This window comes from Syngnathoides biaculeatus, chromosome 2 (genome assembly GCF_019802595.1).
Source record: "Syngnathoides biaculeatus isolate LvHL_M chromosome 2, ASM1980259v1, whole genome shotgun sequence".
In the NCBI taxonomy this organism is placed as follows: Eukaryota; Metazoa; Chordata; class Actinopteri; order Syngnathiformes; family Syngnathidae; genus Syngnathoides; species Syngnathoides biaculeatus.
The window spans coordinates 43,413,669-43,434,748 of NC_084641.1; the positions used below are offsets into that span (position 1 = coordinate 43,413,669).

General features: G+C 43.0%; 1 protein-coding gene and 1 non-coding gene across 21 annotated transcripts in view; both read left to right on the forward strand.

Moving 5' to 3' along the window:
- The window catches only part of lama5 (laminin, alpha 5), a 377,096-nt gene that overhangs the window by 306,139 nt on the left and 49,877 nt on the right, over positions 1-21,080 (forward strand). For 16 of the 20 annotated variants that reach the window (XR_009793010.1, XR_009793011.1, XM_061806857.1 and 13 more), the window contains 4 exons: positions 2,260-2,393; positions 2,474-2,639; positions 2,705-2,839; positions 14,413-14,564. Coding sequence is in view for 17 of the 20 variants with exons in the window: in XM_061806857.1 (XP_061662841.1) it covers positions 2,260-2,393; positions 2,474-2,639; positions 2,705-2,839; positions 14,413-14,564 (587 nt within the window). In the remaining 3 variants the exon portion in view is untranslated. Of the gene's footprint in view, positions 1-2,259; positions 2,394-2,473; positions 2,640-2,704; positions 2,840-3,245; positions 3,724-14,412; positions 14,565-21,080 lie in introns of those variants that run through there. The other 4 variants (XR_009793012.1, XM_061806937.1, XM_061806926.1 and 1 more) reach the window with 4 other exon arrangements.
- Positions 3,898-3,970, forward strand: trnai-gau (transfer RNA isoleucine (anticodon GAU)). The gene has a single exon. It is a non-coding gene; the product is annotated as a tRNA-Ile (tRNA).

Genomic DNA, 21,080 nt, shown 5'->3' on the forward strand with positions numbered 1-21,080 from the left:
ACCCGGTTTGTCATGAAAAATGGATTGCAGAGGTGCAAAGGACGAGCGCTTTGTGGCTTCTAAATCAGAAAAGGTGTGTATATAGCTACTGAAAAAAATTATAGTTGGGGGACGACATAATTCTTCTCTCAGAATGTAACTAAAGATCCGCGTACGTAAGTCAGGGGTGCTAGATGTGTCGATGTGCGTGGGTCAGCATTATTCATCGCCGTCGGGGCCAGCATTGGTCGCCGCCCCCGGGGCCGGCGTTAGCCCCAACGCAGAGGTGGATTGAGCGGGGTGGTGTTTTGGCCGCGTGTAGGAGGAGAAAGGAGCCCCCCCCTCCACCGCCCACCAGTGTCTGGGCACCCCTGAATTAGTTACTTCCTGAGCCTAACCCGATCTTCAGAGACGAGAGAGTGAGTATATTCATAGAAGGGTGCTGAGGATGGAGCTGCTCGGCAAAAGAGGAAGACCAAAGAAAAGGTTGATGGATGTTGTGAGGGAGGACATGTGGACAGTGGTTGTTAAAGAAGAAGATGCACGAGATAGGCTTAGATGGAAAATGATGACACGTTGTGGCGACCCCTAACTGGACAAGCCGAAAGGAAAAGAAGAAGAATTATTGTTATTTTTTAGGTATATTTATTTTTTTATATTTTGTAGACCACCCGATTTGTTACTTTAAACTGCTCCCTTTGCGCAATTGACATTGTTAATACACTTATTTGTATAGCTTTCACATCTTGCACATCTTATAAGTAGTAGTCCCTATAAACAGAAATGTCTCTTGTTTTTGCTCCTGTTGCTATGTTGTTCCTTGTTCTGTATGTCGTACCAGGGCAGTACCGACTGCTGGAGAAAAATTCATTCTGTGTTTTTACACACTTGGCCATTAAATCTGATTCTGAAGTGTCGCAAAAATAGTGTAAGAACTAGCCTTTGCAAAGATTTGTGACAGATATGTTCCCAGACTCAAAGAGGCTCTCGAGGAGGCCCATTTTTACACTTATTCTGTTAAAGCTTCTGATAAAACTGCATCAAATCAGACTATGATGCTGCAAGGACACTTTGCCAAGTCACAGCACCATCGTTAGATACTGTTGATCATCATCCCCAATAAAAGAAAACAATCACAGTCTACTCAAATATTAGACTATAACCCTAACCTAACCCTAACCCTTTGGGTCAAAGCAACAGCTTGAGACTAAAGATTTTAAATAATAAAGTACACTATTGGAGTTGCCGAACCAGGCAGCGTGCGCAATAGTTCAGTCAGTTTTGGCCAACTTGCATGTTTTGGCCAACTTGCATGGTTTTATATAATATAAATATATATAATATTCCATTTCCATTTTCTCTCCCGTGGCTGCATGGGTTTTCTTCGGGCACTCCGGTTTCCTCCCACATCCCAAAAACATGCAACATTAATTGGACACTCTAAATTGCCCCTAGGGGTGATTGTGAGTGCGGCTGTTTGTCTCTAGGTGCCCCTCGATTGGCTGCCGACCAGTTCAGGGTGTACCCCACCTCCTGCCCGTTGACAGCTCGGATAGGCTCCAGCACTCCCCGTGACCCTTGTGAGGAATAAGCGGCTAAGAATATGGAGGGATAGATAACTGTAGGAGATTAAGAACACACCCCTGTGGTGGGACCCAAAATTAACTTCTCTAGCAGTCAGGGTGAACACAAATTTATTGAAGTTACATGTTATCTTCATAACAATAAAATATATATATTTTAAATTATATTCCCATAAGGCACAGGTGTCAAGCTAAAGGCCCGGGGGCCAGACGGGGCCTGCCACATGATTTTATGTGGCCAGCAAAGACAAATCATGTGTATCAACCTCCAGGACTTTTGTTAAAAAATCTGAACCAAAATGCAATATCGTAAATGATGACGTTGAGATATTGCAAGGATTTTTGTGTTACCAAACATCAACAATCATTGAAAAACCCATTATGCTTGATTTCTGATTCCAAAACTAGTTGGTAAATTTAACATGTAAATATGAATTGTCAATTAAAGATTTTCATGGTTTCAGTCATAATGGCCCTCTGACAGAAACCCTAACTACAATGTGACCTGCGATAAAAATTAGTTTGACACCCCTCCCATAAGGCATACCCATATGGGATCCTAATATAAACATTTACACCAGCTGCCAGGAGAAACAATTATATTTTTTATATTTACCCCTGTGTGGTGCCGTGATTACCTCAAAGATCTATTGTTCTTATGACTGAGATTTCTTCACCATTTTTGTGACCTGTTCAGCCCCCTCCACCGCTGGCCCTGCCAAACTTCAGGGGCTGCATGGAGTTGGACACACTGAATGAGGAAGTGCTCAGCTTATACAACTTTGAGAACGTCTTCCATCTGAACACCACACAGCATAAGCCGTGCGGGAGGTGAGGAGCAACATCTGTCCACTGCGTTGACTTCCTTTGTCCCGTTGTTGATGTTTGCCTGTTGATAATGGCATGAAAAGGTCAAAGCCGGCACTGACACAGGCCTGGGTGAACGACGCTGCGTACTTTGACGGCACAGGCTTCGCTGAGATCTCCTTCAGTGATGAGTCGGCACGCATGCAACGTTTTGAGCAGGAAGTCAAACTTATTTCCCAGAAAGGAATTTTGCTTCTGCTTCACAACAGAGTATGTGTCCATCAAATTATCTTGAATGCTGTCACATAAGCTTCAGCGCCTGTGTCCACAACCAGGATGGGTTCCTGTGTCTGGCCGTGGTCCGAGGCCACCTAAAGGTTTTCTTCCAGTTTGGCGGTGAGATGGAGGAGTTTCAGCCCAAAGACCCCACCTCCCCGCTCCTCAGGGTCACCGATGCTCGTCCCAAAGTGGTACAAAGATTTTTTTTCCCACTGTGACTTCATTTCCCTCATTTTCAACACTCTTTTATTTAGGGTCATTCTTTGCAAGGAACCACTGACACGCAGATGTGCTACAACCCCATTTCCAATGAACTTGGGACATTGTGTTAAAAAAAAAAAACAGAATGCAGTGACTTGCAAATCATCTTCAACATATATTTAATTGAATACACTCCAAAGATGAGATGTTTAATGTTCTAATTGATAAACTTTATGGATTCTTTTCACTGACGTCACATTTTTTGCTAATTTAGCCATACACCACTTCGTGCCGCCATTTAACCTCTCTACTTAATGCCTAGCAGTGTCGTGGACTCCGGAATGCTCTTCATTACTGTTTGTGTTTTTGTGTTTCACGGGCATCTCGGGACTCAAGTACACAAGAGAGGACTTGCTAACCAAGAGAGCCTTCTTCTGACTTTTCTTCTAACTTTTTTTCGACAACTCTCGCCAATTTCCTGAAGCTTTTTCCAAAGTTGCTAGTCGGCGTGGCTCGTGATCCAGTACACAAGTCCAGCTGTGTAAGCAAGGACATCGTCTAACGCTTCTGATGAAAGACTTTGGACGTTCTGCGGTTCTGCGCTTCATGGAGACCTGGCTTTGTGGACGAGTGCCAGTCGCTGCTATCACGCTGCCCGGCATCAACCTCCATGTGGTGATTGTGTCGCCGAGCTAACAACCTTATTTGATACTCTTTTCAGAAGGCCAACAGTTCAGTTAAGATCCTTTTTTTTAGTCACTTGAAAGATTCGAGAATTTTGTGAAATACTGGATTTGCTTATTCTTTTGTCTTTCTGCCATTGTCATCAAATTTTAAACAAATAATAAACATTTCGCATTGCTTGTGGTGAACTAATATACATGTTTTACTTTTTGAAAAAAAAATTCAATAAATGGAGTTTGCCTCGATATTAAAAAATAATATTCCACCATCTTTCGTTTTCCATGTTAGCATACAGGTAAGTGCCCATATTAAAAAAAAAAAAATATATATATATATATATATATATATATATATATATATATGAGGCCCTGTAGCTCAGTGGTTAGAGCACTGGTTTGATAAACCAGGGGTTGTGGGTTCGTATCCCACTGGGGCCTCCACTCCCTGAGAAGGGTTGCGTCAGGAAGGGCATCCGGCGTAAAAAAAATTGTGCCAAACATATGTGCGTTCATCTGAGATGACACGCTGTGGCGACCCCGAAAGGGACAAGCCGAAAGAAACTTACTTACTTTTATATATATATATATATACATATATATATATATAGTTAATAAATATTATTAACTATTAACCTTGTATGGGGTGGCAAGGTGGAGGAGCTGAGAATGTTGGCCGGGGTTAAAATTCCGGCCCCGTCTGTGTGAAATTTGCATGTCCTCCCCGTGCCTGCGTGGGTTTTCTCTGGCACTCCAGTTTCCTCCCACATTCCAAAAACATGTTAATTGGAAACTATAAATGACATAAATGATGAAATAGACAATTTGAATTTCAAATAGCAATTTTAGGTTGAGGAAAATTGTCCTTAAATTGTTTGAATATTTTGTCATGCACTTGTTCAGAGTGAACCTTGCCCCATCTTTAGTTTTGAATGATTGGCCATTTCAGGGAAGCTCTTTCATTCCCAATCATGGCATCCACCTATTTGTAATTGGCCTGTTCACTTGTAATAAGTGTTTGATGAGCATTCCTCAACTTTCTCACTCTTTTTTGCCACCTGTCGCAGCATTTTTGGGATTATGTTGCTGCCATAAAACTCAGTTAATGATAATTTACAAAAAACAATAAAGTTTATCAGTTTGAATGTTAAATAACTTGTCTTTGTAGTGTATTTAATTAAATATAGGTTGAACATGATTTGCAAATGATTGTATTCACAGTTAATTTTTACACAATGTCCCAACTTGGAATTAGGGTTTAATTAGCTGTTGACACCGAGGCATTGATTTACGAGATGGAATAACCTTGTATGGAAATAACCTTGAAATGGAATTTAAAAATACACAAACATAAAATACTTTTATTGAGGAACATCACAAGGCAGACAGTGTGGCGTAACATTGGCATGACCAGATGTCAAACTAGGCTGCAAAAGTAAGCTAACGAGATGATTTTTAATATTTTGTCATCAAGCAGTAAGGCTACACTTGAAATTGCCTGATTCTTCACATGCCTTGCTGGGTCTAATGTTTTAGTTTGCAATAGAGATTAAATGTTTTTTTCAGTTAAGTCTTACATTTCATACACAATCATGCAGGCATGCTATCAAAATATGTACATAAGCCCTCCCACACACACATCAGACATAATCAAATAAAAAAGAACAGGAAGGCACACACACGTATACGAATGCAAACACACTTGAGTTTATCTAACAGTTTATGTGACATTGGAAACTGTTCTTTCAAAATGTGTGTGTGTGTGTCTGTGTGTTCGTGTTCGTGCGCCACTTGCATGCGTGTGTGTGTGCATGTGTAGGTGTGCATGTGCAAGTCTGTGGAGCACCCTACAGGTTCTGCTCCAAATGATTTGGAGGACATATGGAGACAAGTTATGCTCACATTCCCAAACTTTTATACTGTTTTGCTAAATTAATGCTTTAGAGTAGTGTGGCACTCTGTTGTGGTTGTTAGGGCCACAAAGTCTGAACCAATATATTGCGGGGGATTACGTATTTATTAAGCTTTAATGCAAATGTATGAATACACAAGTACAATATGAACTAAAAAGTCGACACAACCCTGTACAAATGCCAGGTTTTTCTGTGAAAAAAATGACACTAAGATAAATAATTTAAAGAAGGTTTCCACCTTTTAATATGACCAAAAAGCTGTACAGTTTATTTAAAAAATAAATTGTAAACAATTGGGGGAAAAAAATGAACCCTGGTGCGTTGCAAGAATATGCATACCATCAAAGTAAACTTCTTTGTAGCATGTTTTGGTTTTATTTTTGCACTGTTGTTTTGGACAGGAGTCTATGCTTATTCCATCCATCCATCCATCCACTTCTTTGCTGGTTATCCTCACGAGGGTCGCGGGGAGTGCTGGAGCCTATCCCGGCTGTCAATGGGCAGGAGGCAGGGTACACCCTGAACTGGTTGCCAGCCAACCGCAGGTCACATAGAGACAAACAGTCGCACTCACAATCACACTTGGGGCAATTTGGTGTGTCTAATTAATGTTGCCAGTTTTTGGGATGTGGGAGGAAACTGGAGGGCCCGGACAAAACCAGTACGGGGATGGGCAGAACATGCAAACTCCACACAGGCGGGGCCTGGATTGAACCCAGGTCCTCAGAACTGTGAGGACAACGCCTTACCAACTGATCCACCGAGGCCGCCTGTTTGCTTAATGCTCTTTGCATTTCCAAATCTCTCCAATTGTTAGGACATCTCTTGCAGAAAGCCCTCTCCAAATCAAATAGATATTCGATTGAATTCAGGTATGGACTTGCGTTCTCAATTCTATAATCTTATTGTTCTTCTAAGGAAGCCACTCTTGTTTATTTCGATCTTTGCCTTGGGCCATTGCCATACTGAAAGTTTTTCCTTCTCTTCAGCTGACTAGCTGAAGCATGATTTTGTGGTAACACTGACTGGCATTTATAACCTCACAATTCCCTCCACTTTCACAAAGGCTAACAAAAGAAGCCATAAAGTATGTCGCTGTCATTTGCATCATTCTTGGTCTAATCCAAAAGCGATATTGCAGCGTTGGATTGTGGCTGGTACCGAGATTGCTCCAATCCGATATCAGGGATGATTATTGTTATTTTGGAGTATGGAAGGTTGGAAATGCCTTGATGATGATACTACTCAAACGGAGAACAGTAATAGGAATAAGAGAATCAGTTTTGTACAGTACAGTACTAGTAGGACTGTAAACTATCGTACGATTCATTACTTTAAACTGCTCCCTGTGCACAATTGTCATTGCACTGGTATATAACGGTGAACCACGTATGTTTAGGGGCACTATATAAAAGCTCAACATAATGTTGGGTGTTGACGCAGTCTTCTTCTTCTTCTTTTCCTTTCGGCTTGTCTCATTAGGGGTCGCCACAGCGTGTCATCTTTTTCCATCTAAGTCGATCTCGTGCATCTTCTTCTTTAACACCCACTGTCCTCATGTCCTCCCTCACAACATCCATCAACCTTTTCCTTGGTCTTCCACTCGCTCTTTTGCCTGGCAGCTCCATCCTCAGCACCCTTCCACCAATATACTCACTGTCTAGTCTCTGAACATGTCCAAACCAACTAAGACTGCTCTCTCTAACCTTGTCTCCAAAACATCCAACTTTTGCTGTCCCTCTAATGAGCTCGGTTCTAACCTGTTCACTCCAAGCGAGAACCTCAGCATCTTCATTTCTGCTACCTCAAGTTCTGCTTCCTGTTGTCTCTAATCCCTACTTCATGGCTGGCCTCACCACTGTTTTATAAACTTTCCCCTTCATCCTAGTGGAGACTCTTCTGTCGCATAGAACACCAGGCACCTTCCTCCAACTGTTCCACCCCGCTTGGACCCATTTCTTAACTTCTTTACCACACTCCCCATTGCTCTCTATTGTTGACCCCAAGAATTTGAAGTCATCCACCCTCACTAACTCTTCTCCCCGAAGCTTCACTCCTCTTGCTCCACCCCTCACATTCATAAACACGAATTCTGTTTGACTTCAGCTAATCTTCATTCCTCTCCTTTCTATGCCTCTATCTTTCTAATTGTTCCCCCGCCTTCTCCCTGCTTTCACTGGATATCACAGTATCATCTGCGACCATCAGAGTCCAAGGGGATTCCAATCTAACCTCATCTGTCAGCCTATCCATTACTACCGCAAACAGGACGGGGCTTAGCGCGGATCCTTGATGCACTCCCACCTCCATTCTCCACTCCAATTCTTCTGAAACACCAACGACACACCTCACCACTTTTCTGCTGTCTTCATACATGTCCTGTACTATTGTAACATATTTCTCCGCCACACTAGACTTGCATATCCAGTACCACAGTTGCTCTCTTCTCATAGGCTTTCTCTAGGTCAACAAAGACTGACCTTCTGTCCTTCTCTATATTTTTCCACAAGCACCCTCAAGGCAAATAATGCATCTGTGGTACTCTTTCTTGGCATGAAACATACTGTTGCTCGCAGATAATTCTGTCCTCAATCTAGCCTCCACTACTCTTTCCCATAACTTCATTGTGTGGCTCATCATCTTTATTCCTCTCTAGTTTCCACAGCTCTGAACATCGCCTTTGTTCTTAAAAATGGGGACTAGAACACTTTTCCGCCATTCTTTTGGCGTCTTCTCTCCTGGTAGTATTCTATTGAATAAGTTGGTCAAAAACTCCACAGCCACCTCTCCAAATTGCTTCCATACCTCTACTGGAATGTCATCAGGACCAACTGTCTTTCCATTTTTCATTCTGTTCAGTGCCTTTCTAACTTCCCCCTTACTAATAATTGCCTCTTCCTGGTCATTCACGCTTGCCTCTTCGACTCTACATTCTCTTCCATTCTCTTCATTCATTAACGTCTCAAAGAACTGTTTCCATCTACTTAGCAAACTACTGGCACCAGTCAACATATTTACATCACTATCCTTAATCGCCTTTACTTGCTGTACATCCTTCCCATCTCTATTACTCTGTCTGGCCAACCTTTTAGAGATCCTTTTCTCCCTTTTTCGTATCCAACCTGGTGTACATGTCGTCATATGCCTCTTGTTCAGCTTTCCCCACCTCTACTTTTGCCCTACGTAGCATCTCAATGTATTGCTTTCGCCTCTCCTCAGTCCTCTCAGTGTCCCATTTCTTATTCGCTCATCTATTTCTTTGGATGACTTCTTGTATTTTGGGGTTCCACCACCAAATCTCCTTCTCCCCTTTCCTACCAAAAGACACACCAAGTACTCTCCTGCCTGTCTCTCTGAATACCATGGCAGTAGTATTCCAGTCTTCTGGGAGCTCTTCCTGTCCATCTAGAGTCCGTTTCACCTCTTTCTGGAAGGCCACACAACATTCTTCCTTTCTCAACTCCCACCACCTGATTCTCTGCTCTACTTCTGTCTTCTTAGTCTTCCTACACACTACCAGAGTTTTCCTACACCACCCTATGCCGTCGAGCTACACTCTCCCCCACCACAACCTTATAGTCAGTAACCTGTCTGCACAAAATATAATCCATCTGGGTGCTTCTACCTCCGCTCTTGTAGGTCACTCGATGTTCCACTCTCCTCTGGAAAAAAGTGTTCACCACTGCCAATTCCATCCTTTTTGTGAAGTCCACCACCATCTGACCCTCAAAGTTCCTTTGCTGAATGCCGTACTTACCCATCTCTTCTTCATCACCCTATCCCATCGGTCATCAGGGAAGAGGTGGGGTAAACCCTGAACTGGTTGCCAGCCAATCGCATGGAGCCAACATTTCAAAGGCGTCAATGAGGCATTTTTTAAAGGAAGTCCCCTTTGTTGTATGGCTTTTTAGCTATGCTCCAAGCCAGCTGATATGATGCAACCGTTACGGTCTCCGAGTGTTTCGCAAATTTTTGGAAAAACTGCACATGCTTCTCTGCATGGCTTTTCAAAGCAACCAACTTGTTCTTGCGAAGTTCAGTCCCTTTTGGAAATTCCTATTCGATGTTAGGGTGGAGTGAGCTGAAGTGACGCTGAAGATTTGAAGCTTTGAAATGCGCTAATGCTCCGTGACATATAAGGCAGATCGGCTTGCCATTACGTTCAACAAAAAAATATAAACTCTCCCACTCTGGCAAAAACGTCCTGTGTTCTTCTTCATATTTTCATTTGGCTGTGCTTTTTTTCCCTGCCATTTCAAGAGGTAACTTGACAGAAATTGTTTACAACACAAATGATGTCACACCAAAGATTCTCTCGTCGTTCGTTTGACGTCAGAACATGAGGGGTGTTTTGTTATTGGACTTCTCTGCTCTTCACGGATTGTCCATAATGATCACTATATTCAAGCGTAAGGTTGTCCAAATTTGCACTTGGTACCAGGACACCAGGTCGCAGTTCGATGATTGACTTTATGGTCGTGTCATTGCAGCCCCATGTCTTTGGCACTCTGGTAAACAGTTTGGTAAATCGGTTTGAAAACTGATCACCATCTGGAGGTGAGTTGGCTCCACTGGTGGGGGACAATGCTGGTCCGATGCAGCAGGCCCAAAGCTATTGTGAGGGTCTGCTGGGAATGGCTTGCAGAGTCCCGTCAGAAGGAGTTTCAACTCCCACATCTGACAGAACATTGCTCAGGTTTTGGGGGCTGTGAGGACATTGGGTCTGAGGGGACCATGTTCCGCACCTCTCTTGCTGAGGCGGTAGACTGGAGGTGTGGCCGTCAGGTGGTCGGTGCCTGTTGCGGCGCCAATTCCCAAACCTGTTTGTGGAGACCAACAGTGAGGGATGTCTCAAACTGAAGAAGGAGTCCTATCGGGCATTTTTGGCCTGTGGGACTCCCAAGGCAGCTGATGGGTACTCCAGGTCATATCCTCCTCCCTGTGGGGCATAGCTGCTAATCACATTATACATAACACCATCAATTTCAAATTTCAGCCTCATGACTCGATATGATACTCTTTTCACCTCCAAGACATTCTTAGCCAGCTCTTCTTTTAAAATAACCCCTCCTCCATTTCTCTTCCATCTACTCCATGGTAAAATCAGTCACTCATAGTTGAAAATTGTACAGGTGTGGTCAGGAATGCCCGCAGATAAAAAGTTGTGGGTGTAATTAAGGATGGAATCTCAAGCCCTTAAAATAACTTACTGGGTTGTTATACCCAAGTATATAGTTATTACCGAATACCAGAATCATATTTTATTGACACTGCACAGACTGAGAAGGACATTTTTGAAAGAGGTCCATAGACATTCAATTTCAAAACTAAATATAGACTGTTCATAGATATATGGATAGACCAGTTTAATGTTAGAAGTTATATCAAGTCAAAGTAAATCACAATCTCGTACTTATTATAGTTAGATCCCGAAACATTACATGTTATATCCCAGAAATGTTTTCAGTGTAACTGAATTTCCTTTGACATCGCTCATGATGTTGATGACTTTTGATGGAAATGTGCTTGCAGTACATGAAGAACCTCGGAACATGTGCTTTTGGCATAACTTCCGAACATGCTCAGGACGGTTAACTTGCATTTCCTGTTTCCGGGTGAATACTGATTTTCAGGATCAGGCTTGTTTTGTTACCAATGTTTAGGAAATTTAAGATAATGTCAAGACTACACAAAATAAGTAACGTATTTCAATATCCATGTATTTTTAATTGTAACAAATTTTATGCTCGTGATTTTTCGTGCTCGACTATGCAGATTTGCGAGTGCGATGCCGCCCGGGTGCGTTCGCGCCCGTCAAATCACAGTGACTGGTAAAATGATTTAAACCCTGTTCCTAAACTCCTAGCCTTACTACCTTTCACCAGGTCTCTCGGATGCACAATATATCAACCTTTCTCCTCATCATTATGTCAACCAATTCCTGAGCTTTTCCTGTCACAGTCCCTACACTGAGTTGTCGTCTCTGCGCATGCCTCTTCTTCTGCCAACTCATCCGCTTTCCTCCTCTTCTTTGTCTTTGACCCACAGTAGCTGAATTTCCACTGATGCCCTGGAGGTTAACGGTGCCGGGGGCGGGCATTCTTAAACCGGGCCACGACCAATCCGGTCTGGTATTCTTTAGATGAATGCTCATTATTGTTTGGCACAGTTTTACGCTGGATGCCCTTCCTGGCGCAACCCTCTGCATTTATCCGGGCTTGGGACCAGCCTACAGATTGCACTGGCTTGTGCTCCCATAGGGCTGCATTGATGGATAATATTCCAATAGCTGTATAATTTCCATATTTGGGTACAAGAGACCTCTGGAATTGAAGACTCATCTTTTATTCCTTGTAGTTACATGAGAAGTATGAGACATGTTTTTCATTTTTCATTTTTACAGATCCAAAATATCAGGTGTCGTGTTCCTTTTCAGGACAAAAATAGTTTGCTAATAATGTTAAAACCTAAAGTCACTCTTAAACTGGAAGCAACTTATGGTGTCGCTTCTGTCTTATTTTTTTTTATCCTAAATTAATTTTATTTTAGGCGGCACGTTGACTCAGCTGGAAAGCGTTGGCCTCACAGTTCTGCGGTCCCAGGTTCAATTCCGCACCCGCTTGTGTGGAGTTGGCATGTTCTCCTCCTGCCTGCGTGGGTTTTCTCACGGCACTCAGGTTTCCTCGCACATCCCAATGTGTTGACTGGTGCCAGTATAGACCTAAATAGATGCTCCTAAACATCTCGCCTTACTCCCTTTCCACCTGCTCTCTTGGATACACAATATATCAACCTTTCTCCTAATCATCATGTCAAAAAACTCCTGAGCTTTTCTTGTCATAGTCCCAACATTCAAAGTCCCTACACTCAGTTGGAGGCTCTCTGCATTCCTCTTTTTATTCTGCTGACGAATCCAGTTTCCTCCTTTTTTGTGTTCGACCCACAGTAGCTGAATTTCCACCGATGCCCTGCAGGTTAATGGTGATGGGGTCGGGCGTTAATAACCCAGGCCACGACCGATCTGGTATGGTCTTCTTTACATGAATGTTCATATTTGTTTGGGACAGTTTTACACCGGATGACCTTACTGACACAACTCTCTGCAATTATCCGGGCTTGGGACCAGCTTACAGATTGCAATGGCTTGAGCCCCCATAGGGCTGCATTATACTCTCCATTGCCTACTATGGCTTTTTGTGTCTTTCTCGTGTGTTCATAATACAATGAAGGAAATAAGTATTTGAACACGCTGATATATTGCAAGTTCTCCCACTTAGAAATCTTAGAGGGATCTGAAATTTTCATCGTAGGTGCATATCCACTGTGAGAGAGATAATCTATAAAGAAAAATCCAGAAATCACAATGTATGATTTTTTTAACGATCTATTTATGTGATACAGCAACAAAAAAGTATTTGAACACATGAGAAAATCAATGTTAATATTTGGTACAGAAGCCTTTGTTTGCAATTACAGAAGTCAAACATTTTGGGTAGTTTTTCACCAGGTTTGCACACACTGCAGGAGGGATTTTGGCCCACTCCTCCACACAGATCTTCTCCAGATCAGACAGGCTTCTGGGCTGTTGCTGAGAAACACAGAGTTTCAGCTCCTTCCAAATATTTTCGATTGGGTTTGGATCTGGAGACTGGCGAGTTTATCTTCCAACAGGACAATGATCCAAAACATAAAGCCAAATCTACAATGGACTGGTTCACAAATAAACGTATCCAGGTGTTACAATGGCCAAGTCAAAGTCCAGACCTGAATCCAATTGAGAATCTGTGGGGTGAGCTGAAGACTGCTGTTCACAAACGTTCTCCATCCAACTTCATTGAGCTCGAGCTGTTTTGCATGGAAGAATGGGCAAGGATTTCAGTCTCTAGATGTGCAAAACTGAGACAACCCCAAGTGACTTGCTGCTGTAATTGGAGCAAAAGGTGGCGCTACAAAGTATTAATGCAAGGGGTCTGAATAATATTGCACGCCCAGCTTTTCAGGTTTTAATTAGTTAAAAAAGTTTAAAATATGCAATAAATTTTGTTCAATTTCACAATTGTGTCCCACTTGTTGTTGGTTCTTGACAAGTTTTTAATTTTATATCATTATGTTTGAAGCCTAAAATATGGCGAAAGGTTTAAACTTCAAGGGGGTCAAATACTTTCACAACACACTGTATATTCCGAACACTAATCCATATTGGACCACCAGGATGTGAAGGTATGTCCCAAAAACAGCACACAAATAAGAATCTACTACAATTGAATAAAGCAAATAAAATATAATGTTAGGAAATCCTGAAAACTCACTACATGAAGTTACTTTAAAAGTGAACTACAATTGAATAAAGTAAATGAGAAATTATATTCGTAAATCCGAAAAGGAGCTGAGATGGGTTCTCGCAGTCCCGCAACCCTTGTGAGAATAAGCGGCTAAGAAAATGGATGAATGGATGAAAAACAATGATCGAAAGTCCAGTTCTTGGTCATGGAATTGTTGACCCATGTTCTCTACACTTGATCTTCACTGTGTTCCATTGTATATTTATGTCTTGGAAATTATTTGGTAACTTCCTCTCTAATGCTTTAGGATATGTGGCTCATGGATCATGCAGTAAGATTTGGCTACAAAAAATATCAGGGGAAAAAGTAGTAGAATATCTTAACTTTATTTGGTGTTAATCATGGGCAATATAAATGGTGACAAGTTTGTGCTGACTATCATTTAACATGGGTGAATGTGACACAGCCACACAGATTAGTTAATGCACATCCCAAGCTATAAAACGGTATGGACACTTGAAATCACATCTCTAAAACAGTTTTTTAATTGAGTTGTACAAGTTATGGATCATATAAATGGCGAAAAAGGTTTTAAAATTGTTCATCAAGGTCTAATTTTTGGGCAAAAAACATGGCATTTGAAAAGGGGTATGGACACTTTTTATACCTTATTTTTTTTTTTTTTTAGTTGGAGATCATCATCCTGCGATCTCCTCCGTATCGAGTTGTAGTGAGGAGCAACCGCATTGCGCTCTTCACACACCTTTTCTCTGAGAACATCCCAGCCTTTGCACACACATACTTTCTGGGAGGAGTCCCCGAACACAACATGCCTAACAGGTTAGCAACACGCACACACCTGCACACACCAGTGTTTTTCCTGGCTGAATTTGAAGCAGAGCTGGCACCATTTTGACCATTCATTCACCCTTGTGTAATAATAATAATTATATAATAATAATAATTTAGTGAAAGTTCAATGAGCTGTTTATTGGTTGCAGATAAAATATAAAATATATTTGCTGCTTGCTGTTTTTTTTTTTTTTTTTTTGCCTTTCTATCATATACAACCCCCGGATGTGTGTCCCAATGATCGGAGGAGCAAAGTTACCTGGGGTTTCGCACTCCTCGTAGTATAATCCAAGGCTGAAAAGATCGTAGGTGAGAGACCAGACAAAGCATAGCACCATAAAACCCTATGATGAGTAAAACTAATGGATTGAGCTTTCCCTTGCCTGGATGGAGATCACCGGGGCCTCCCTCAGGAGCCAGGCCTGGAGGTGGTGCTCGAAGGCAAGCATCTGATGGCTGAGCCTTCACTCATAGGACTCAGCCAGGCACAGCCCGAAAGGGTCACGTGAACCCTTTCCCATAAACCCACCACCTGTGGGAGGACCATCAGGGTTTGGTGTAGTGTGAGCTGAGCAGTGCCCAAAGTCATGGACCTTGCCGATCTGATCCCTAGCTACAGAAGCTGGCTTTAGGAATGTAGAACGTCACCTTTGTGTCAGGGAAGCAGCCCACACTGGGGTGAGAGGACGAGAAGTTCTGCCTGGATATACAGTGAGTACTCGGTCTACGACTGAGATCTGTTCCGACAGTACCGACTTCACTCAAATTTCGACTTAAGTCAGATTTCACTGTTAAAGTCAAAATTTATGATGACCGTTGGGATTAGCTTCAGCATTCCCGTGACCCTCGTGAGATCAGCGGCTCAGGAAATGGATGGGTTTTAGTACGTCATATAAAAAAACTAAAATACATTAAAATAAAAAATATAAGATGCTTCACTTATTACTGCGAGAAGTGGATGGTAAAGAATGAAGGAAGGCTGGGATGGCAAAGAATGAAGGGAGCCTGCGCTAAACTATTGCTAAGGAAGCAAGTGCAGGTAGCCCTTGCTAATCGTTAATTGTTAATCCCTTCTCCGATTTATTTTTTGTTTTGTCTTATGATATCAAGCTTCGTTTTCATGGTGATTGCTTTTCTTTCGGCTGGACCAGCATTGTTAAACAAACAGCTTTCTTCCTTTGGGCCATAATATTAAAACGGTGAGCGAAAAAGCCCAATATACTCCCAGCGCATAAACAGATAAGCAATATGCATGAGCTAAAAAGTAACACTATGGTGCTGGGGCCATAATGGCGGACAAGACTCGGACGTTGTAAAGTTGAAACATTTTGGGTTGAGACCATCTTAACCCAAGAATTCCCTGTAGTTGGGCTAGCCTCCATACACGGCTTGGGATCTGGTATCAGTCCTCTTGAGAGGACCTGGACTGTGTTCCACTCTGGAGTTTCCCAAAGTGAGATGCACCAAACAGGTGTGGGTATACTGATTGCCCCAGGGCTCAGTGCCTGCACATTAGGGTTCACCCCGGTCAACGAAAGGGGTCAAGGGGTTAATGGGTCCAGACTTTTGTTTGTGCCAAGGCACCAAACAGCAGTTCAGAGTACCCACTCTTCTTGGAGTCCTTAGAAGGAGTGCTGGAGAGTGGTCCCGCTGAGGACTCCATTGTTCGAATGGGGGACTGCTCACCTGGGGAATGACAATGAGACCTCAAAGGGTGTGATTTGGAAGAACTCACCCTCTATTAGAACCTGAGCAGTCTTCTGTAATTGGACTTCTGTGCTCATCATGGATTGTCCATAACAAATAACATGCTCAAGCATCAGGGTGTCCACATGGCCACTTGGCACTTGGACACCCTAGGTCGCAGTTTGCGACCACACCTCTTTGGACACTCAGGTGAAGAGCGGAGCAGAGCTGTCAACTGATCACCACCTGGGGGTAAGTTGGTTCTGATTGTGGGGGAAGATGCCTGTCCGACATGGCAGTCCCATTGTGAGGTCTGCTGGGAACTTCTGGCAGAGTCCCCTGTCAGAAGGAGTTCCAATGCCCACCTCTGAAAGCACTTTGCTCATGTTCTGGGGGGTGTGGAGGACATTGAGTCTGAGTGGTGGCCGTAAGGTGGTCGGTGCCTGTCGTGCCCCCGATCCCCAATTCTGTTGGTGGACACCAACAGGAAATGCCACAAGATGAAGAAGGAGTCCTACTGGCATTTTTGGCCTGCAGGACTCCTGAGGCAGCGGATGTATACAGGCCGACCAAGTGAAATCCAGCTTTGATGGTCACTGAAGCAAAATCTCGGGCATGGTCGGAATTCAGTGAGCATGGAGAAAAACTTCAAGAAGCCTTCAAGGAAATTATGGTTCACCATCTGGTGTCTTAGGAGGGGAAATCAGAGCACTGTCAACACTGTGTATAGGGAGGATGGGGAATTGGTGACTTCGACTCTGGATAGTGAGAGTCGGTGGGGAGGATACTCAATTCCACCGGCACGCCTTCCCATTAAGAAGCAGAGTCTGGGGTCTTTCAGGCAGGTTCAGCAATATCTGGGATTGAGGTCACTAAGTTGGTTAAAAAGCAAGGCCCCGGGGGTGAATGATATTCTCCCAGACTTTCTAAAGGCTCTGAATGTTCTGGGGCTGTCCTATTTGACACGCCTCTGCAACATCGCGGGGACATTGGGAACTGTGCCTCTGGATTGGCAGACTAGAGTGCCCCTCCAGCCAACCGAAGACAAGTTGAAGCTACTAATGTAAAACCTAATGTACAGGTACTAAGATGTGGTGCAATCAGTATGCCCACATATGTGTGGTGGCTCTCACCATGGGAAACGCCAGAGTAGAAGAGAGTCCAACCCCTCTCGAGTAGTTTGGCACAGAAGCCCAAACCAGTGTGTCAAGTATATCCTTTTGGAATTTCTCAGCCTTGCTTATCAGCTAAGGCTCTTTTTCTGCCAGAAAGGTTGCATCCCATGGCTCATCATAAAGGGTCTTTGAGACATGATTTGCCTGGTCTGGGGCTGTTCGTATCAAATCTTTTTAGAATCGATGATCCGATAGACCTCTCTTTGAGTTGTCACCCTATCATGGTGCAACGGTTTGTGTGTCGCAGTGATCCTAGGGCTGGTGTCGGTAACCTGTGTCTCTGGAGCTACATGCAGTTCTTTCATCCTTATTTTACGGCTCTGCATAGCTGGGGAAAAGTGTCCTATTGAAGTGTATGTTATTTATCTCAAAAATGTGTATTATGTCCTCTTATTAAGTAAATTTTTTAAAGTTCTTTCTTCAAACCTTCCGCAATATTGTTGATCACCATTCACGTTCTTCAGAGACATTTGACAGCATTTGAAGTGCCAGCAGGCATCCGTGGAAAGCCCAGCGACACCAAAACTGCACAATACTTGAAGAAAGTATTTTATTTGTGTTTATTTGTTTATTTAATTGTTTACTTGTTTGCTCATAACATATTGTCCATAATGAACACAATCTTCAGGCATAAGGGCAGTGGTGAGCAAACTACGGTCCGCGGGCCATATCTGGCCCTTTGGTCTTTTTAATCCGGCCCGCCAAAGATTGGTTATAGAATTAACGTTTGATCTCATTCCCTTTTCACTTGTAATGACAGGCATTTAAACATTAATTGGCACAGTAGGTGCAGTGTCTTGATTTGTGGAGCACAAGCCAATTCCTTTTATTGGTCTTTTTCCACTGGTCAGATCAGAACCCATCTACAACAATGTTAAAGAAAAGAAAAGTTGACAGTGAGTGCCGGCTGTTCGAGAAAGAATGGACGCCTAAATACTTTTTTTACTGAAGTCTGGTCCAAGGCTGTATGTCTTATTTGCCAAGAAACCGTTGCGGTTTTAAAATAATACATCAGCCATCACTTTTCTACTAAGCATGCGAATTACGCCAGCCAACTGTCCACACAAGAACGTACGGCTACTGCTGGCAGGTTGGTAGCTGGCTTGCAGGCTGAGCAAAACACCTTTATTCGAGAATTTTCCATCCAAGAAGCAAGCATGATGACAAGTTATTTGCTTGCATTCAAACTACCAAAAGCCAGCAAGCCTTTTTCCAAAGGGGATTTTCTTAAAGACTGCATGATTGAGACAGCAACCAGCATCCTGAGAGCAAGAACAAATTTGAAAGAATTAGCTTATCACGAAGGTCAGTGACTTGCCATATTGAAGTAATTGACAAACACTATGGTGCTGGTCATTTACATTGTATTCTTTGGCACTGGACAAAAGCAATGATATTAAGGACACCTTTCACCTTTTAATTTTTATGAGAGGGATTAGAATTTTGAGACAATGGAGGAGTTTTTGGATATGGAATACCTGAAAGGAAAAATACGTGGAGAGGATTTATTTAACAGCGTGTCAGCAGTCATACAGAAGCACAAGTTACCTTGGAGTCCCCTCACCAACGTTACACTGATGGATTACCAAATCTAACAGGAAAAAACATTGGGATGCTCAAGAGAATTCAGGACAGGTTGAAAGAGGACATCTCTGAGCAGGAGGTGATTTTTCTACACTGCATAATTCACCAAGAAGCACTGTGTAAATCAGTGTTCCATCTTGACCATGTAGTTAAGACAGTTTTGAAATTTAACTTTATTCAAGCGAGGGGACTTCATCATCAGTTTATTCATTTTGTTGAAGAAACTGATGCTGACCACACAGTCTTACTTTACCATTCTAATGTCCGGTGGTTAAGTTTAGGAAAAGTATGTTAACATGTGGGGGAGCTCAAACAGGAGATTATTTAATTTTTGGAGCTACTTGAGAATACTGACATCTTTTCTCAGCTGAATGGCACAGATTGGGTTTGTGATTAAGCTTTTACTGTGGACAAAATGACACACATGAATGAGCTGAATGTTAAACTACATGGGAAAAAACAGTTTGTTCATTCAAGCTGAAGAGGGAGTCCTTTTGGGCCTTTTTGGCCTGCGGGACTCCCTAAACAGCCCGTTTGGTCCCTGTACGAACACTGACAGAGTTTGGTCCGCATTGCCAGTCGTAAGTCGGACTAGTTGAGGGTGAGAGTTGGACTTCGTCAAGTCTGGCCTTCGTCACTGATTCTGTTCATAATATTTATGGACAGACTTTGTAGGTGCAGCCAAATAGGGTTTAGGTTTGGTGGGCTCAGTATACCATCTGCTTTTTGGAGATGATGTGTTTTTGTTAGCTTCGTCAAGCGTCATGATCTCCAACGCTCACTGGAGCGGTTTGCAGCTGAGTGTGAAGTGGCTGGGGAGAGAATCAGCACCTCCAAATCAGAGACCATGGTCCTGATTCGGAAAAGGGGGGCATGTGTTCTCCATGTCGAGGATGAGATCCTGCCTCAAGTGGAGGAGTTCAAGTATCTCGGGGTCTTGTTCATGAGTGAGGGAATAAAGGAGTGGGAGATTGACAGGCGGATCGGTACAGTATCTGTAGTGTTGCGGAATTTGTCTTGAACCGTTGTGGTAAAGAGGGAGCAAAATCGAAAGGCGAAGCTCTCAATTTACTAGCAAGTTTACATTCCTAACCTATGGTCACAAGCTGTGGGTCGTGACCGAAAGAACAAGATCCCGGATACAAGAAGCCGAAATGATTTTTTTCCGCAGGGTGTCCAGCCTCTGCCTTGGCGATGGGGTGAGAAGCTCGGTCACCCGGGAGGGGCTCAGTGTTGAGCCGCTGCTCCTCCACATAGAGAAGAGCCAGATGTCACTGTGGGGCATCTGATTCGGATGCATCCCAGATGCCGCCCAGATGCCGCCCTGTTCTGGCCATATCCCACCGGAAAGAGACCCCGGGGACTCTCTGCTGTCCTTAAAATGCTTTGGGATCCCCCTGGAGGAGGTTGATGAAGTGGCTGGAAAAAGGGAAGTCTGGGCGTCCCTTCTAAAGGTACTGCCTCTGTGACCCGACCCTGAAAAGCAGTCGAAGATGGGTGCATGGATTACCCCATTTATATTTTGTCGTGTTCTTGCCCTCAAAAACCCACCCCACACAACCCATTTTCACTCCTAATATAGATTTATCCTTAGTTATGGCTGGACTTTTGTCTTTAAAATTATTACGCTGGTACTGAATGTATTGTATGAACTACAAAATTAAGGTGTTAGCATTCATAATTAGCAAGCAACATTTTAAATTAAAAAAAAAACGTAAACTACCATTGTGGTCACTCATATGTCATATGCATATTTAGAGAGCTAATAGTGTCTTATCATTCACATGCAGTCACTCTGTTGTTTTGGGAATGTTTTTACTGGTCCATCAGTGCATCCATCTGTGCGATAAACTTGAACCGTGGCCAAAACATTACGGGTGATGCAAATTGGTTTCAGCCGACACAAAAATGCTTTTCTTGAAAAATAATCAATCAATTCAATCAATTTTTGTGGTCAGTTTACCTGTTTGCTTTGTGCTATGTGTGACTCTGTCTGGGGCATAGAGCTCCAAACAAGTTAGAATCAGTGAGACACACAAACCTCTCCACTATGATAAGG